The sequence below is a fragment of the Bufo gargarizans genome, chromosome 8 (genome assembly GCF_014858855.1).
Source record: "Bufo gargarizans isolate SCDJY-AF-19 chromosome 8, ASM1485885v1, whole genome shotgun sequence".
NCBI lineage: Eukaryota > Metazoa > Chordata > Amphibia > Anura > Bufonidae > Bufo > Bufo gargarizans.
Window position 1 is genome coordinate 179,067,569 of NC_058087.1, and position 13,800 is coordinate 179,081,368.

General features: G+C 44.9%; 1 protein-coding gene across 7 annotated transcripts in view; it reads right to left on the reverse strand.

Moving 5' to 3' along the window:
• The window catches only part of LOC122944737 (partner and localizer of BRCA2-like), a 40,342-nt gene that overhangs the window by 21,743 nt on the left and 4,799 nt on the right, over window positions 1–13,800 (reverse strand). For 5 of the 7 annotated variants that reach the window (XR_006391051.1, XR_006391049.1, XR_006391050.1 and 2 more), the window contains exons 2-5: window positions 9,379–9,432; window positions 8,004–8,063; window positions 7,757–7,868; window positions 541–2,034 (exon numbers count right to left, since the gene is read on the reverse strand). Coding sequence is in view for 4 of the 7 variants with exons in the window: in XM_044303316.1 (XP_044159251.1) it covers window positions 541–2,034; window positions 7,757–7,868; window positions 8,004–8,063; window positions 9,379–9,432 (1,720 nt within the window). In the remaining 3 variants the exon portion in view is untranslated. The remainder of the gene's footprint in view (window positions 1–540; window positions 2,035–7,756; window positions 7,869–8,003; window positions 8,064–9,378; window positions 9,433–13,800) is intronic. The other 2 variants (XM_044303318.1, XM_044303320.1) reach the window with 1 other exon arrangement.

Genomic DNA, 13,800 nt, shown 5'->3' on the forward strand with positions numbered 1-13,800 from the left:
GGACAATGACCCCAAACACACCTCCAGGCTGTGTAAGGGCTATTTGACCATGAAGGAGAGTGATGGGGTGCTGCGCCAGATGACCTGGCCTCCACAGTCACCGGACCTGAACCCAATCGAGATGGTTTGGGGTGAGCTGGACCGCAGAGTGAAGGCAAAAGGGCCAACAAGCGCTAAGCATCTCTGGGAACTCCTTCAAGACTGTTGGAAGACCATTTCAGGTGACTACCTCTTGAAGCTCATCAAGAGAATGCCAAGAGTGTGTAAAGCAGTAATCAAAGCAAAAGGTGGCTACTTTGAAGAACCTAGAATATGACATATTTTCAGTTGTTTCACACTTTTTTGTTATGTATATAATTCCACATGTGTTAATTCTTAGTTTCTTAGTCATGAAAATAAGGAAAACTCTTTGAATGAGAAGGTGTGTCCAAACTTTTGGTCTGTACTGTATGTACACAGTGACTCAAGCTTTTATGTAGACCAATACAACATAATTCATCCCACACTGTTACATCCCCACCTCTTATGCTTTTTACATACTTGGCTCACTGGTCTTCGCTGAGGTCCTGAGGTTATATACACATCTCTGTAATATGTTTGTGTTGTTAGGTAAGGCATGTAACCCAAGGTTGCCATCATCCGGTGTTCTTCTCCTTCCCTCAGATGGCAGGGTGACATCCTCCAATTTCTTCAAACCTTCTGCACAAGTCTCGATGCACAGTTCTTTCGCCTCAATGGTTTCTTTTACTCCTTGAAAACCATCTGCTATTGGGCTGGTGCTAGAACCAAATGTTAGCTTCTTTGATATGTTGTCGAGGCCAGAAGACACTGAAGCAGGACATGATTTCCTACCTCTAACTCGTCTGGATCTTGCAGCGCTGTGGCTAGGGATGCTTAAAGAAGCGCCACTGACCTGCAGGGAAGGAGTTAAGGAGGTGCTTGCCCGACGAGGTCCACTTTTTGCCCCCTTTCTGGCCATGCCCAGGTGGCTGTTGATTACTGCCTCAAGGTCCACTTTTCTTTGGCAGCTGGTCATCCGGCGAGTTGTCCTAACATAATATTCAACTGGGAATAAAAGTCCTTCCACCAACGTGCAAGAGTCGAGTGGGCTGCACTCTTCCTTAAACCCAGATGGCTCTCCATGGTACTTGGCCGTTGGCACTGAATGGTTCTCAGAGCAGGGGGGAGAAGTAGATGATGTCTCCATAATATAAGGGATTGGTGGAAAATTGCAGGTGGCATCCAATGTCAGATCCTGAGAGGTGTCCCCAAGAAGCTTTGTTACGGAGGATATCTGTTCACTCGTCAGCCTCTGCTGTATATTAGTGTGACTATGTGCTGGTTCCTTACCTCTATGCATCCTGTTATTTCTGCTACGATCCTGAGAATGTTCTGTGGCTACTTTAGGTTGCCCAGTATCTAGTGTAACCTTCTCCCCAGGGTATAAATAAGCTATATGCTCCGAGGAAAGCTTTATATCCTCCTTAAGGCACTTTGTAAACACAGGTGACGCCGGAGAACTTGTGGCCCCCATATTATTATGCTGCTGTACAAGAACATTCACACCAAGGTCATTCTCACACTCAGGAGTCACTTGCACACATCTTGTACTCTCCGAATTGAAAGTGGCCTCATTTATCTGCGGTGTATCATCTGCTGTAAGGCACAGCGCTGAGTCCCTTGTAGTTTCCACCTCATTAATATTACGCTTTTCTTCTAGATTACTCGCACTACTATTGACCTGAACTCTCGGGGATATGGCCTCTGAGAAGGCTTGCCTTCTATTTAGTTTCAGCCGGCTCCTTTTGCCTTGGTTTGGATTAGACAATCCGGTAGTCTCAGTCTTGCTTGCTACACTGAGCTCCTGACAGCTACTTTCGCTTCCAGACCATGAAGGTGACTTCTTGTCACAGTGGAGGATTTCTGGATCCAAATTAAAGCTTACGGACGGCTTCCTTTCTGCTGATGGGGTGACGATGCTTTGCGTTGACTCGGTGGCTTTTCTAGAAGCATTACTGGCGTCAACCAGAGAACCTGGGAAACAAAAAGATTCTGTCTATTGATGGCAAAATTTACAATTTAAAGGGCGCTTATTATTTTTTAAAATATTTTAACATGTCACAGTATTTTTGATCGGTGGGGGGTTCTAAGAGTGCCACCAATTCCTAAAATAAAGGGGCAGCAGTGCTCAGCTGAACACTTTGCCCCTTTGACTGGCTCTGCCTCACTTTCCTCAGGAAGCAGATCAAGCAACGTACAGATTCATAAAGTCAGTTATCTTTCTATGGATCTTTATTGCTCAAGCTACTTTCCCACTTGCATTGTGTTTTTCCAGTATTGAGATCCGGCAGAAGATCTCAATACCAGAAAAAAAAATAACTGTTCCGTTTTGTCCTCATGCATTCTGAATGGAAAAAGATCCGTTCAGGATGCATCAGGATGTCTTCCGTTCTGGCAGCATTCTGTTTTGTGACTGGACACAAAACCTCTGCAAGTTTTGTGTCCAGTCATAAAAAAGGGAAAAACGGATCCAGCACTGAAATCGGTAATTAGTCTTACCAGTAATTGGTTTTCCAGGAGTCCAATATGACAGCACATGGGATGTTGTCCTTATAGGTCTCTATGGACAGGAAGCAAAAGAGTTTAAAAGGCCCCTCCCCACCCCCCTCTCCAGTGTCTTATAAATCACTACACCAGATATATAAATGTATATACATAACAAAAAAAAAAAATTGTAATATAGGTAGGGGGTTATATAGGTGCTGTCATGTTGGACTCCAGGAAAAACAATTACCGGTAAGACAAATTACCGATTTCCAGGACGTCCCCCATGACAGCACATGGGAGAAATACCCAATCACTTTAACTTCTGGGGGGGGGGGCACTGCTTAAAGAACCTTCCGTCCAAACATCAAATTCTGATTGGTGAGAAGGTCCAGGCGGTAATGTTTACAGAAGGTATTATAATTTGTCCATGTAGCCGCTCTACAGATCTGATCTATCATGGCATTAGCTTTCTCTGCCCACGATGTTGCCATAGCTCTGGTCGAATGGGCCTTAATGGAGATTGGACAGTTCTTTTTTTGTAAAGTGTATGCCTCTCGAATCGTATCCTTGATCCATCCTTGCCAAGGTTTGTTTAGTAACTTTCCAGCCTTTATTTTTTCCCCAATGCTGAATGAACAAATTCGAATCCTGTCTCCAAGATTCTGTTGACTGAAGATATTTAACTACCGCTCTCCTCACATCCAAGCAATGAAAACGCTCCTCTTCGGTATTTCTAGAAGCACAAAAGAAAGGGAGAATTATTTCCTGCTCTTTTTGGAAAGTGGAGACCACTTTCGGTAAGAAAGCTGGGTCTAATTTTAAGATGATTCTGTCATCAAGAAGCTTTAGATAGGGTTCTTTCATAGGGAGAGCCTGAATCTTCCCTATTCTACGAGCAGAGGCAATGGCTACCAGGAAGGCTGTCTTCATGGTCAAATATTTTGGTGAGATATTATCTAAAGGTTAAAAAGGAGGTTCACAAAGGGAGTTTAGGCCTAAGGTTAGATCTCATTTGATTATTGTAGGTCTTAATCTGGAAACGGCTTCTGCTAACGGGAAATCTAGGTAAGCAGAAATAGCCGAAACTTGGACTTTTAAGATACTAGGCCTCAACCCTAAATCAAACCCTTTTTGAAGGAAATCTAGGATGTATGAAATGGTAGGTGAGGAACCGTCTGGGTGTTCTGTAGACAACCAGGAACCAAATATTTTCAAGATTTTCCCGTAAAGGGCCTAAGTAACTGGCTTCCGACTATTTTGTAATGTTGAAATAACTTTTTCAGAAAGACCTTGCCTTTTTAGCATTTCCCTTTCAGGATCCAGGTCGTCAAACTCAAGGTCTTCAGATCTGGGTGCTTCAGAGGGCCCTGAACAAGAAGATCCTGTCTCCTGGGAAGGATTAATCGATCTTCTATGCACATTGCTCTGAAGAGCAAATACCAGCTCCTTTTGGGTCAGGCCTAAGTAATCAATAGCACCTTTGTCGTGCTCTCGCTGATCTTCCTCAATACTGCTGGAATAAGAGGAATTGGTGGGAAGGCATAGGCGAAGTCCATGTCCCAGATTTGTGACATTGCGTCCACTGCTAGAGGATTGTCCCTTGGATTTAGACAGTAGAAACAGCTTGTCTGTGTGTTTACTCTGGTTGCAAATAGGTCTATCTGAGGATGACCCCATCTGTGACATAATTCCTGGAACACTTCTTTGTTTAGCATCCACTCTCCAGGATCGACTTTGTTCCTGCTCAGGAAATCTGCCGTAGTGTTTTCCTTGCCCTTTAGATGTAGGGCTGAAATTGATAATACGTTGGACTAGGACACTTGTGATGTTGTCTGAGAATATCCTTAGGTGTTTCCCTTTTATAATATTTTTGACCTGTTCCAGAGTCTTCAGAACCACCGTTAGTTCTTTTAAATTTGAAGATCCCAAGTCCTCTAGAGGTGACCATTCTCCCTGAAAGTATTGATCTGCCACCTGGGCTCCCCAGCCTAACTTGCTGGCATCTGTGGTCACTGTCCCAATTGGATCCAGCTTCCAGGGAATTCCTTTCTGTAGGTTGTTCGGAGCTAGGGATTTTTTTTTTACCCCCGTGGTAAGGGATATCCTTCTGTCTAGGGATTCCTGACTCCTGTCCCAACGAGATAGGATCAATTTCTGTAATGGTCTTGAATGAAAATGGGCCCAGGGAATCATGGGTATGCAGGATGTAAGGCTACTTTCACACTAGCGTTCGATCGGATCCGTCTGCATTATTTTTAGCATATAACAGCTAAGTGTGAAAATAGCCTCGTACGGATCCGTCCAGACTTTCAATGTAAAGTCAATGGGGGACGGATCCGCCTGAAGATTGAGCCATATTGTGATATCTTCAAACGGATCCGTCCCCATTGACTTACATTGTAAGTCTGGGCGGATCCGCACGCCTCCGCACGGTCAGGTGGACACCCGAACGCTGCAAGCAGCGTTCAGCTGTCCGCCTGTCCGTGCGGAGGCGAGCGGAGCGGAGGCTGAACGCCGCCAGACTGATGCAGTCTGAGCGGATCCGCTCCATTCAGACTGCATCAGGGCTGGACGGCTGCGTTCGGGTCCGCTCGTGAGCTCCTTCAAACGGAGCTCACGAGCGGACCGACGAACGCTAGTGTGAAAGTAGCCTAATAATGGCCAGAAATCTCATTGCCTCTCTCTGCAATTTCTCTTCTTCTTCAAGTGTTGGAACTTTATCACCAAGGTCTTTGGTTTGGGTATAGGCAGAAAGGACATTTCTTCTACTGAATCTAGAAGGATACCCAAGAATATTTTCCTGGTTTCGAACCATGGATCTGATTTGTCATAGTTGATAATCCACCCCAATTTCGTTAGCACCTGCAGGATTATCTTTTACATTTTTTAACTGAAAAAACAAAGTCTTCCCCCCACAGGGATGGCGTCATTGTTTACCGGGATTATTTGTGTTATTGGGGTTGAGAAGGAACCCTCTTCCTCTGCCCCCTTTCGAGTATCTACCAGATTTTCCCTTCCCTCTACTCGTCAAGTATTGGGATTGTCTGTTAGTCTTCCGAAAGGGCTGACTTTTCTTGGGCTTCTCTTGCGGAAATCCCTTTTTCTTGTGAGCAGCTCTTTCCAAAATGGTGTCCAGTACTGGTCCAAATACATAGGAACCGGAGAATGGTATTGCACATAACTTGTTCTTAGAAGCTATGTCGCCCGTCCAGGTCTTCAGCCATAAGGCCCTTCTAGCAGCATTTGTTAGTGTTCCACTTCTCGCTGCAAAACAGAGGCGTCCGCCATGAAAGCTGTAGCCATTTTTAGCAGAGGTAGAGATTCTAGAATTTCTTCTCTTGATGTTTTGGGCTTTAAATGGTTCTCCAATTGATTAAGCCATAATCCCATTGCTCTGGCTACAATCCCATTGCTCTGGCTACAGACATGGTGGCAATATTAGTATTAATTGTTGCTGATGAAGATTCCCAGACTCTTTTTAGGAGCCCATCAGATTTTCGATCCATGGGATCTTTTAATTGGGACAAGTCTTCAAATGGGATGGTCGTCTTTTTTGCAACTTTAGCTACCTGGACATCTATTTTTGGAACCTCTTCCCATAATTTAGTGTCATCAGGATTAAAGAAGAGACGACTTCTGAATTCCCGAGGAATAGAAAGTTTCTTTTATGCATCTTCCCATTCCTCTAGTATCATCTCTCTCAAATTGGAATCAACCGGAAACAGCTTTTTTTTTACTTTGCCTTTAATCCGCCAAACATCTCGTCCCGAGTTGTTTTAGGTTGCTGAACCTCCTCCACGTCAATGGTTTCCCTTACCTCCGCCAATTGTAGACAGTCTAAATCTTCCAAAGAAAAATATATTTTTTCTGGTCTTCAGAAGAAACTGAAGGAATGACTAACTCTTCCTCTTCTAATTCCCCATCAGAATAGTAAGTATTCCCGCCTTGTTCATCTGAATCAGATTCCAGCTGAATTCTAGTTTTTTTATACTGGCAGTAAAACAGGTGGAGGAGGAATCAAACTTGAGACTGAAGAATGTACTTCTTCTCTTCTCATAGACCTCGGATCAGAGAGGAAGGACGGCTGTTCCTCCTTCAGAAATTTGGCAATACAATCAGGGAATAATTGATTTTTGTATGATTCCTGTAGCTTTTTAGTACAGGAAACACATTTCCTTGTTTTTCTTTTAGGTTCCGTCTGGGATCTATGTCCCAGATCCTTTTCTCCCTAGGAGCAAACAAGAGGGAACTCTCCCTTAGTACTAGGCACACAAGTAAACCAAACAGACCAGGGTATGGGTAATTAACTTACATAACCCTGAGCAGGGGGATCGCCAGCCACCTCAGGCTTGGTAGATATTTGGACCTCCATCTGGAACAGCAGACAAGCTTTACTGCTTGCTGGTTCCTTTATATAGGTCTTACCTTAAGGGTCCTGCCCTCCTGCTGCCGCTGCACTCCTCCTTCCTCAGGGGGACTCAATCCCCTAGGGGAGAGTCAACCCCCCATTCGAGGCCCAACACCAGGCCTCCAGCATGGAAACGCTGGGAGCCGACATCTTGGATCCTGGCAACACAACATCATTTCCTGTACATGGAGCTGCCCCTGGAAGTGACGTCACCACTCCTTCCCGCGATGCCGAGGAGGAGTGTGCGCTGCCGAGCCCAGAGCCCTCGGAGGGAAAGCGGCATTGGCCCCCAGATACCGCGGCCATGTAGGAAAAAGGTATACTGGGCAATGCTAGGGAACCTCGCATAGAGGTACTAGCGGGGCCTTGAGTAACTGGGAGGAATGGCCGGACACCACCCGAACCAGCTCCAGCCCTAGTAACCATGTGGCTACTTCCAATCCTTTTCCTTTCTTCAACCCTAAAGAGGGTCTCTCTTGCCAACTCCCTGTAGGGACAGGAAGAACACTGGAGAGGGGGGTCGAAAGGGACCTTTTAAGCTCTCTTGCTTCCTGTCCATACAGAGACCTATAAGGACAACCTCACATGTGCTGTCATGGGGGGACGTCCTGGAAAACAATGTAAGTCAATGATGACTGGTCCGTTTTTTTAGGAACCCATCCGTTTTGATTTCACACAACCGCATCCTAACTGAACGGATGCATCCTGATGTGCAAAATCTCTGCCAGATCTTAATACCGGAATTAACAACGCAAGTGTGAAAGTAGCCTTAGTGCTGCTGGTACTTTTATGACCACTAACCTGCTAATATGAAGACGCTGTCTTGTATGGACAGTTCCTGGCTTAATAACCGGTTCTGCTCTTCTATGGTTTTCTTGACGTGTGTTTTCACCCTCTGGGCTCTCTGGGATCTCTATACAGGAAGACAAAAAAATATATATCTCAATCCCATATACTGAAGGTCAGTGTTTGCCGCATCAGGTGAGCTTATGTCCTTATGGTTGTCCAGAAAAAAGGAAGGAGCGGAAACAGCCTTTTAGCTGCTTACCTGTAAGCGGTGGACGGTCTTCTTGTATTCTTTCTTCAGTAAGGCGAGCCTTTCCTTCAGCTGTAAAAGAAGATAAAGCGATACCAATACTAATAGTACAAATACAGCTAAGTAGGGAAGACATTGACGGTGTGTAGTTGTATGCATGCGGGTGTGCAGCCGGCACTTCCACGCATCGCCTGGAACATACCGCTGCAGCAGCTTAGCAAATGCTTGGGCCAAATAATTACTATGGAGTCTAAATGAATAACAGTGCATGCATGTGCACCCACGTAACTGCCCCGATTCTGCAGCAAGATTACATGCCCTCTATGTCGAGGCTGTAGGGAGCGGTCACATGAGCTCCCCCCCTTCCTGCCACAAGTATGCATTATCTTGCCGCTATATAGGCGTTAAATGCCGGACTTTTGAGCGTCTAACCCCAGTCCGCCATTCTTTAAAATTGCAACCAGGGGTAGCTTAAATGGATGGATGGTGGGGTATGTACTCTGCATTCTATTCACTATCAGAAATGTCTGCAATATTCCTTTAATGGGAGGAGGTGCATCCACAATCTTCCATGGTCAAGAAATCTGCATGCGTTAAATGCACTGCAAAAGGTCAAATTCCGTGAAAATTCTGCACATTTTTATTTTCTGACCTGTCAATTACAGACAGGACAGATCCCTTTAAGGGCATATAGTCACACGCTGTGACTACCCCTTCATCTGAATGAGGCTTGCAGAATCCATGTGTATGCTGCAGATGATCTTTAAAGAGTAGCTGTCATTTTGGAAAAAAATAAAAAATTCTGACACGCCAGAGTGACATGTAAAAGTTTGGACCTTTCTGGGTTCAGATTCTAAGACCCACACTGATGGCTGAAATGAGCAGGCAGAAGCACTCAAGACCACAACAGAAAGTCTATGAGCCTGTCTTCAGCCGGCGAGGAAAGACAGACCTCAGCCGGGTGCTTCTGCCTCCTTGTTTTAGTTATTGGTGGGCGTCTCAGTACCCGGACCCTCACCGAGAAATTAAATGGGTTCCTCCTGAAACCAGACAACACTTGGGATCTGCTTGCAATAAAAATTTGATGATTACTTCCCTGGCAGATCCTGCATCGCAGCTCTGGTTCTCTTACCCGGACTCTGTGTTACCTGGCTGCAGCGGTGACATCATGTGACCACTGCAGCCAATTACTAGCTAGAGAAGAGCCCAGCGATTGGCTGCAGTGGTCACACATTGTCGATGTGACATCTGGTTAAACACAACCTAACCGGGAGAACGAGCGATGCAGGATCTGCCAGGGAAGTAATGGTCAGTTCTTTTTTGCAGGCAGATCCCGTGTCCTCTGGTTTCGTTTCCCTTTAATGCAGACATCACACAAGGTGCGTACCTTTGTCTTTTCTTCTAAAGTGAGAGGTTTCTCCGGCGCGTTCTCCATGTCCTGCTGGAAGAACAAAACAAGAGGAGATCAGAAACCTGACATATATAAAATGGGGTAGATGTTAGTATGGACACACAGCAAACCACAGAGCATCCTGGTCCCACGTGATACTAATAAAGATGAGATCTGGCGACTGTGGGGCCATTTTAGTACAGTGAACTCATTGTCATGTCCAAGAAACCAATTTGAAATGATTCGAGCTTTGTGACATGGTGCAGTATCCTGCTGGAAGTAGCCATCAGAGGATGGGTACATGGTGGTCATGAAGGGATGGACATGGTCAGAAACAATGCTCAGGTAGCCCGTGGCATTTAAACGATGGCCAATTGGCACTAAAGGGCCTAAAGTGTGCCCAGAAAACATCCCCCACACCATTACACCACCACCACCAGCCTGCACAGTGGTAACAAGGCATGATGGATACATGTTCTCATTCTGTTTACGCCAAATTCGGACTCTACCATTTGAATGTCTCAACAGAAATCGAGACTCATCAGACCAGGCAACATTTTTCCAGTCTTCAACAGTCCAATTTTGGTGAGCTCGTGCAAATTGTAGCCTCTTTTTCCTATTTGTAGTGGAGATGAGTAGTACCCGGTGGGGTCTTCTGCTGTTGTAGCCCATCTTTCTTTCCCATTCTGACAGTTTGGAGGTCAGGAGATTGTCTTGACCAGGACCACAACCCTACATGCATTGAAGCAACTGCCATGTGATTGGTTGACTAGATAATCGCATTAATGAAAAATAGAACAGGTGTTCCTAATAATTCTTTAGGTGAGTGTATATATATATATATATATATATATATATATATATATATATATATATATATATATAACTGCAAGGGTTCTGACCCTTGCCAGTTGCCATCTGTCTGCTCCCATAACCACTCGCATCTGCGGTGGCGAGTGGTTAACCCACACAGGTATGTCAGAAACCACCTCCGTAAATTGGGACAGTGACTTATTCTCCTTCCAGAGAATTTGTGCAAAGGCAATAGTAATTTCTGGAATTTGGGGGGGCATCTCCAAGACTGACCATAGAGTATGGCAGTTTAGGTAATGTTTTAAAAAGTACTCTGAGGTGGGCAGGTCCTCAGATGTATACAGGCATTAACGAGTCGCAGCTGGCCCGCTAGGTAATAAATATAATATCCCGGTAGCGCCATACCTCCCTCTGTCTTAGGACGTTTAGCGTATCTAAGCTAAGTTTAGCTGGGGATCTGCCCCAAATAAAGGCTCTGGTCAGGGAATCTATTTCTTTAAAGTAATCACTGAAGGTATATTGGCAATTGATCCTTGCTAATGTATATAATGCATCACTGAGGGCAAGGAACTAAAACTTAACTTTTATTTATAATCACAATAAAATAAAATTACAACTTGGATAAAGCATCCTAATTGGTGCTATCAACGGTAAACGAAGGGCGGTAAAAGGCTGAGAAACTGGGATACAGGGAATAACTATCCCTAAACTTTCCCTCCACAGCTGCTCAGCCCAGAGATACACCTTGATGGTAGGTGTACTCTGTCCGCGGACCTAGGACTGAACTGTCCTTAAAAAGACCCTATTACAAGATGCATCCCAATTTCACAGGTCCCAACGCGTTTCCTCCTCCTAATGCAACAGAGGGTTCATCAGGGGACAATACTTAAATTGGTCAATACAGAAAGAGTGTGTGGCCTCTTAATGGACTATCAGCGCATTTATATAGGGGCAAAGCGCACAAAAATGGAACCAGTGATACACACATGTACTCCTAAGATACAGAGTTTATGGCAAAACAATTCGGCAGAGTTGTAACCAGCAGATAGATACAACATAAGTAACAGTCCCTTAGCATTCATACTATGCAACAGTGCATGGGCTGATATTATATGCACCATATATTCATGAAATGCTGAGTTTGAAACAGAGGGGTTATAAGCAAACCGATCAATGAGACCATGATCACAGTTGCTTGACAGTCATACGGTGACACAATGCATGGGCTGATATTACCTGCACCACTGCGTCCTGTGTTGTTTCCATTAGATACTAAGTGGGATCATACATACCAAGATACTTTATCAAAGTTGTAATTTTTTTTTAATTGTGATTATAAATAAAAGTTACGTTTTAGGTCCTTGCCCTCAGTGATACAATCTATTTCTTTAAACACCGATTTGAGTACATGTACCTCTGCGTGCTGAAGCGTATAAAAGACCTTGGGGAATATAATGATTTTAATTAGGGTAATGCATCCTGCCACCGAAATAGGCAGTGTCTTCGAACTTTGAAACTTACTCCGTATGTGGTTAGTTAAGGGGAGAATGTTAAGTGACAGGGCCTGAGAATGTCTTTTAGTGATAGTCACTCCCAGATACTGGAAAGGGTCTACCATCTTTAGCCGCTCAATATGGCAAGGTCCTGTCCGTTCTGCCCTACCCTAAGGCATGTAGACTGATTTTTCCCAGTTGATTCTGAGGCTCGAGAACTCCCCAAATTTATTTATCAGAGCCACTGCATTGTGAAGGGATGTATCAGGTGAGGACAAATATAGGATCATATCATCCGCATATAGTCCTGTACGAAGCTCTCTTTCTCCTATGGTCACTCCATTTATGTTTTCACCACTCCTCACCCCAATTGCCAGTGTCTCAACCGCCAATGCAAACAGGAGCGGCGACAAGGGGCAGCCCTGCCTCGTTCCTCTATGTAGGGGGGAACTTTCTGATAATTCCCCATTTATCAGTAGTCTGCTATACAGGATAGTGATCCATCTGAGGAACTGTGGACCAGATCCAAAACCCCGCAGACAACCAATTAGATAAGCCCATTCTATGGAGTCAAATGCCTTGGCGGCATCTAATGAGGCCAGGGCCAAATCCGCATTCAGGGAATTACCCACTTGTGTACCCACCTGAACCCGTCTGATATTCTCAGTCGTGGACTTCCCTGGCATAAATCCCATCTGGTCTTGGTGAACCAGTGACAGAATTACCCGATTAAGGCGAGTGGCCAAGATTCTGGTTCGGATTTTGTAATCCACATTTAGCAGTGCTATGGGTCTATATGAACTACATTCTAGGGGTTCTTTATCAGGTTTAAGTAAAAGTATCATAGTGGCCTCCATAAAACAGTCGGGCAGGCGCCCCGTCTCCAGGGCCGAGTGGAAGGTGGATAACAATTGAGGGGCTAACACCTCCGCATACTTGGCATATACTACTTCTTTGGGGAACCCGTCTGGGCCAGGAGATTTCCCATTATTAAGATCTGAAATGGCCTGCATTATTTCCTCCAGGGAAATTGGTTGGTCCAATTGGGTACTTTGTGATATAGTAAGTTTAGGGAGGGATATACTTTCTAAATATGTGGCTGTCTCTGTTTCAGATGCCGTTATACTGGATCTATATAGGTCTTGGTAAAAATGTGTGAAAGTACGAATAATTGTTTTCCGTGTGCAGAGTTCTTGTCCTGCGGCGTTCCTGAATGCTAATATTGCTGAAGAGGGCGAGTCGTGTCAAATTAGCTGAGCTAGTAGTTTAGCTGACTGATTGCTCTAACACTGTCTGTTTCATAAAGAACAGTTTCCTATCTGCTTTGTCCTTGACAATTGCTACGTATTGTCTGCCCGTCTGGAGCCAAACAGTCCTGCTGGCATCAGTCGGATGACGGATATATTGCTGCTCCAGGGTGGTACACTGTGATTCCAGCTCCGAGCGTTTATTTTATGATATAGGAAATGCTGGAATGTAAGGACCCAGAAAGAAAAGCCTTCAAGGTGTCCCCCAGAAGTCAATGAATCCTTACGGCTAGAGCCATGGCCGCCTCCAAAGAATCGTGATTTTCATGAAACGCAAGGGGCGTCTTTTAGTTTCTCAGACAGCCCCTGACAGAACGGACTACAGAGAGAGACCCGGTTTGGGCATCATAAATCAGGCCCAGGGCTCTTAAAACTTTGTCCACCGATCGGAGGGACTACAAACCGATCGGCAGAGAAAAAGCCCAGGACTGAGCATCACCTTCTAGCAGAGAAATTATAATCCACACTCTTTTTCGTCACCAGATGAAATCAGATGCAGAAGTAAATATAATTTACAAGACTCCCTGAACCGAACAAAGTTATCACTTCCCCCAGAAAAACCTATCCGGGAGAGCGACCTTTGGTTCAAGGCTGAACTGGTTCCCACCAGCGGCGCCAGACATCTCTGACACAGTGCAACTAAATTACGGAGGTCTGCTACCTCCCAAGATAATTCCTGCATGCGATCAACCAGAGTATCAACAGCTTCCATTTTGCACAGAGCAAGGGAAAAAAAAAATGACGGTATGGGCGGTTTATAATGTCACGGAAGGTGAGGGAAGGGAATCAAACCAAACACAACAAAA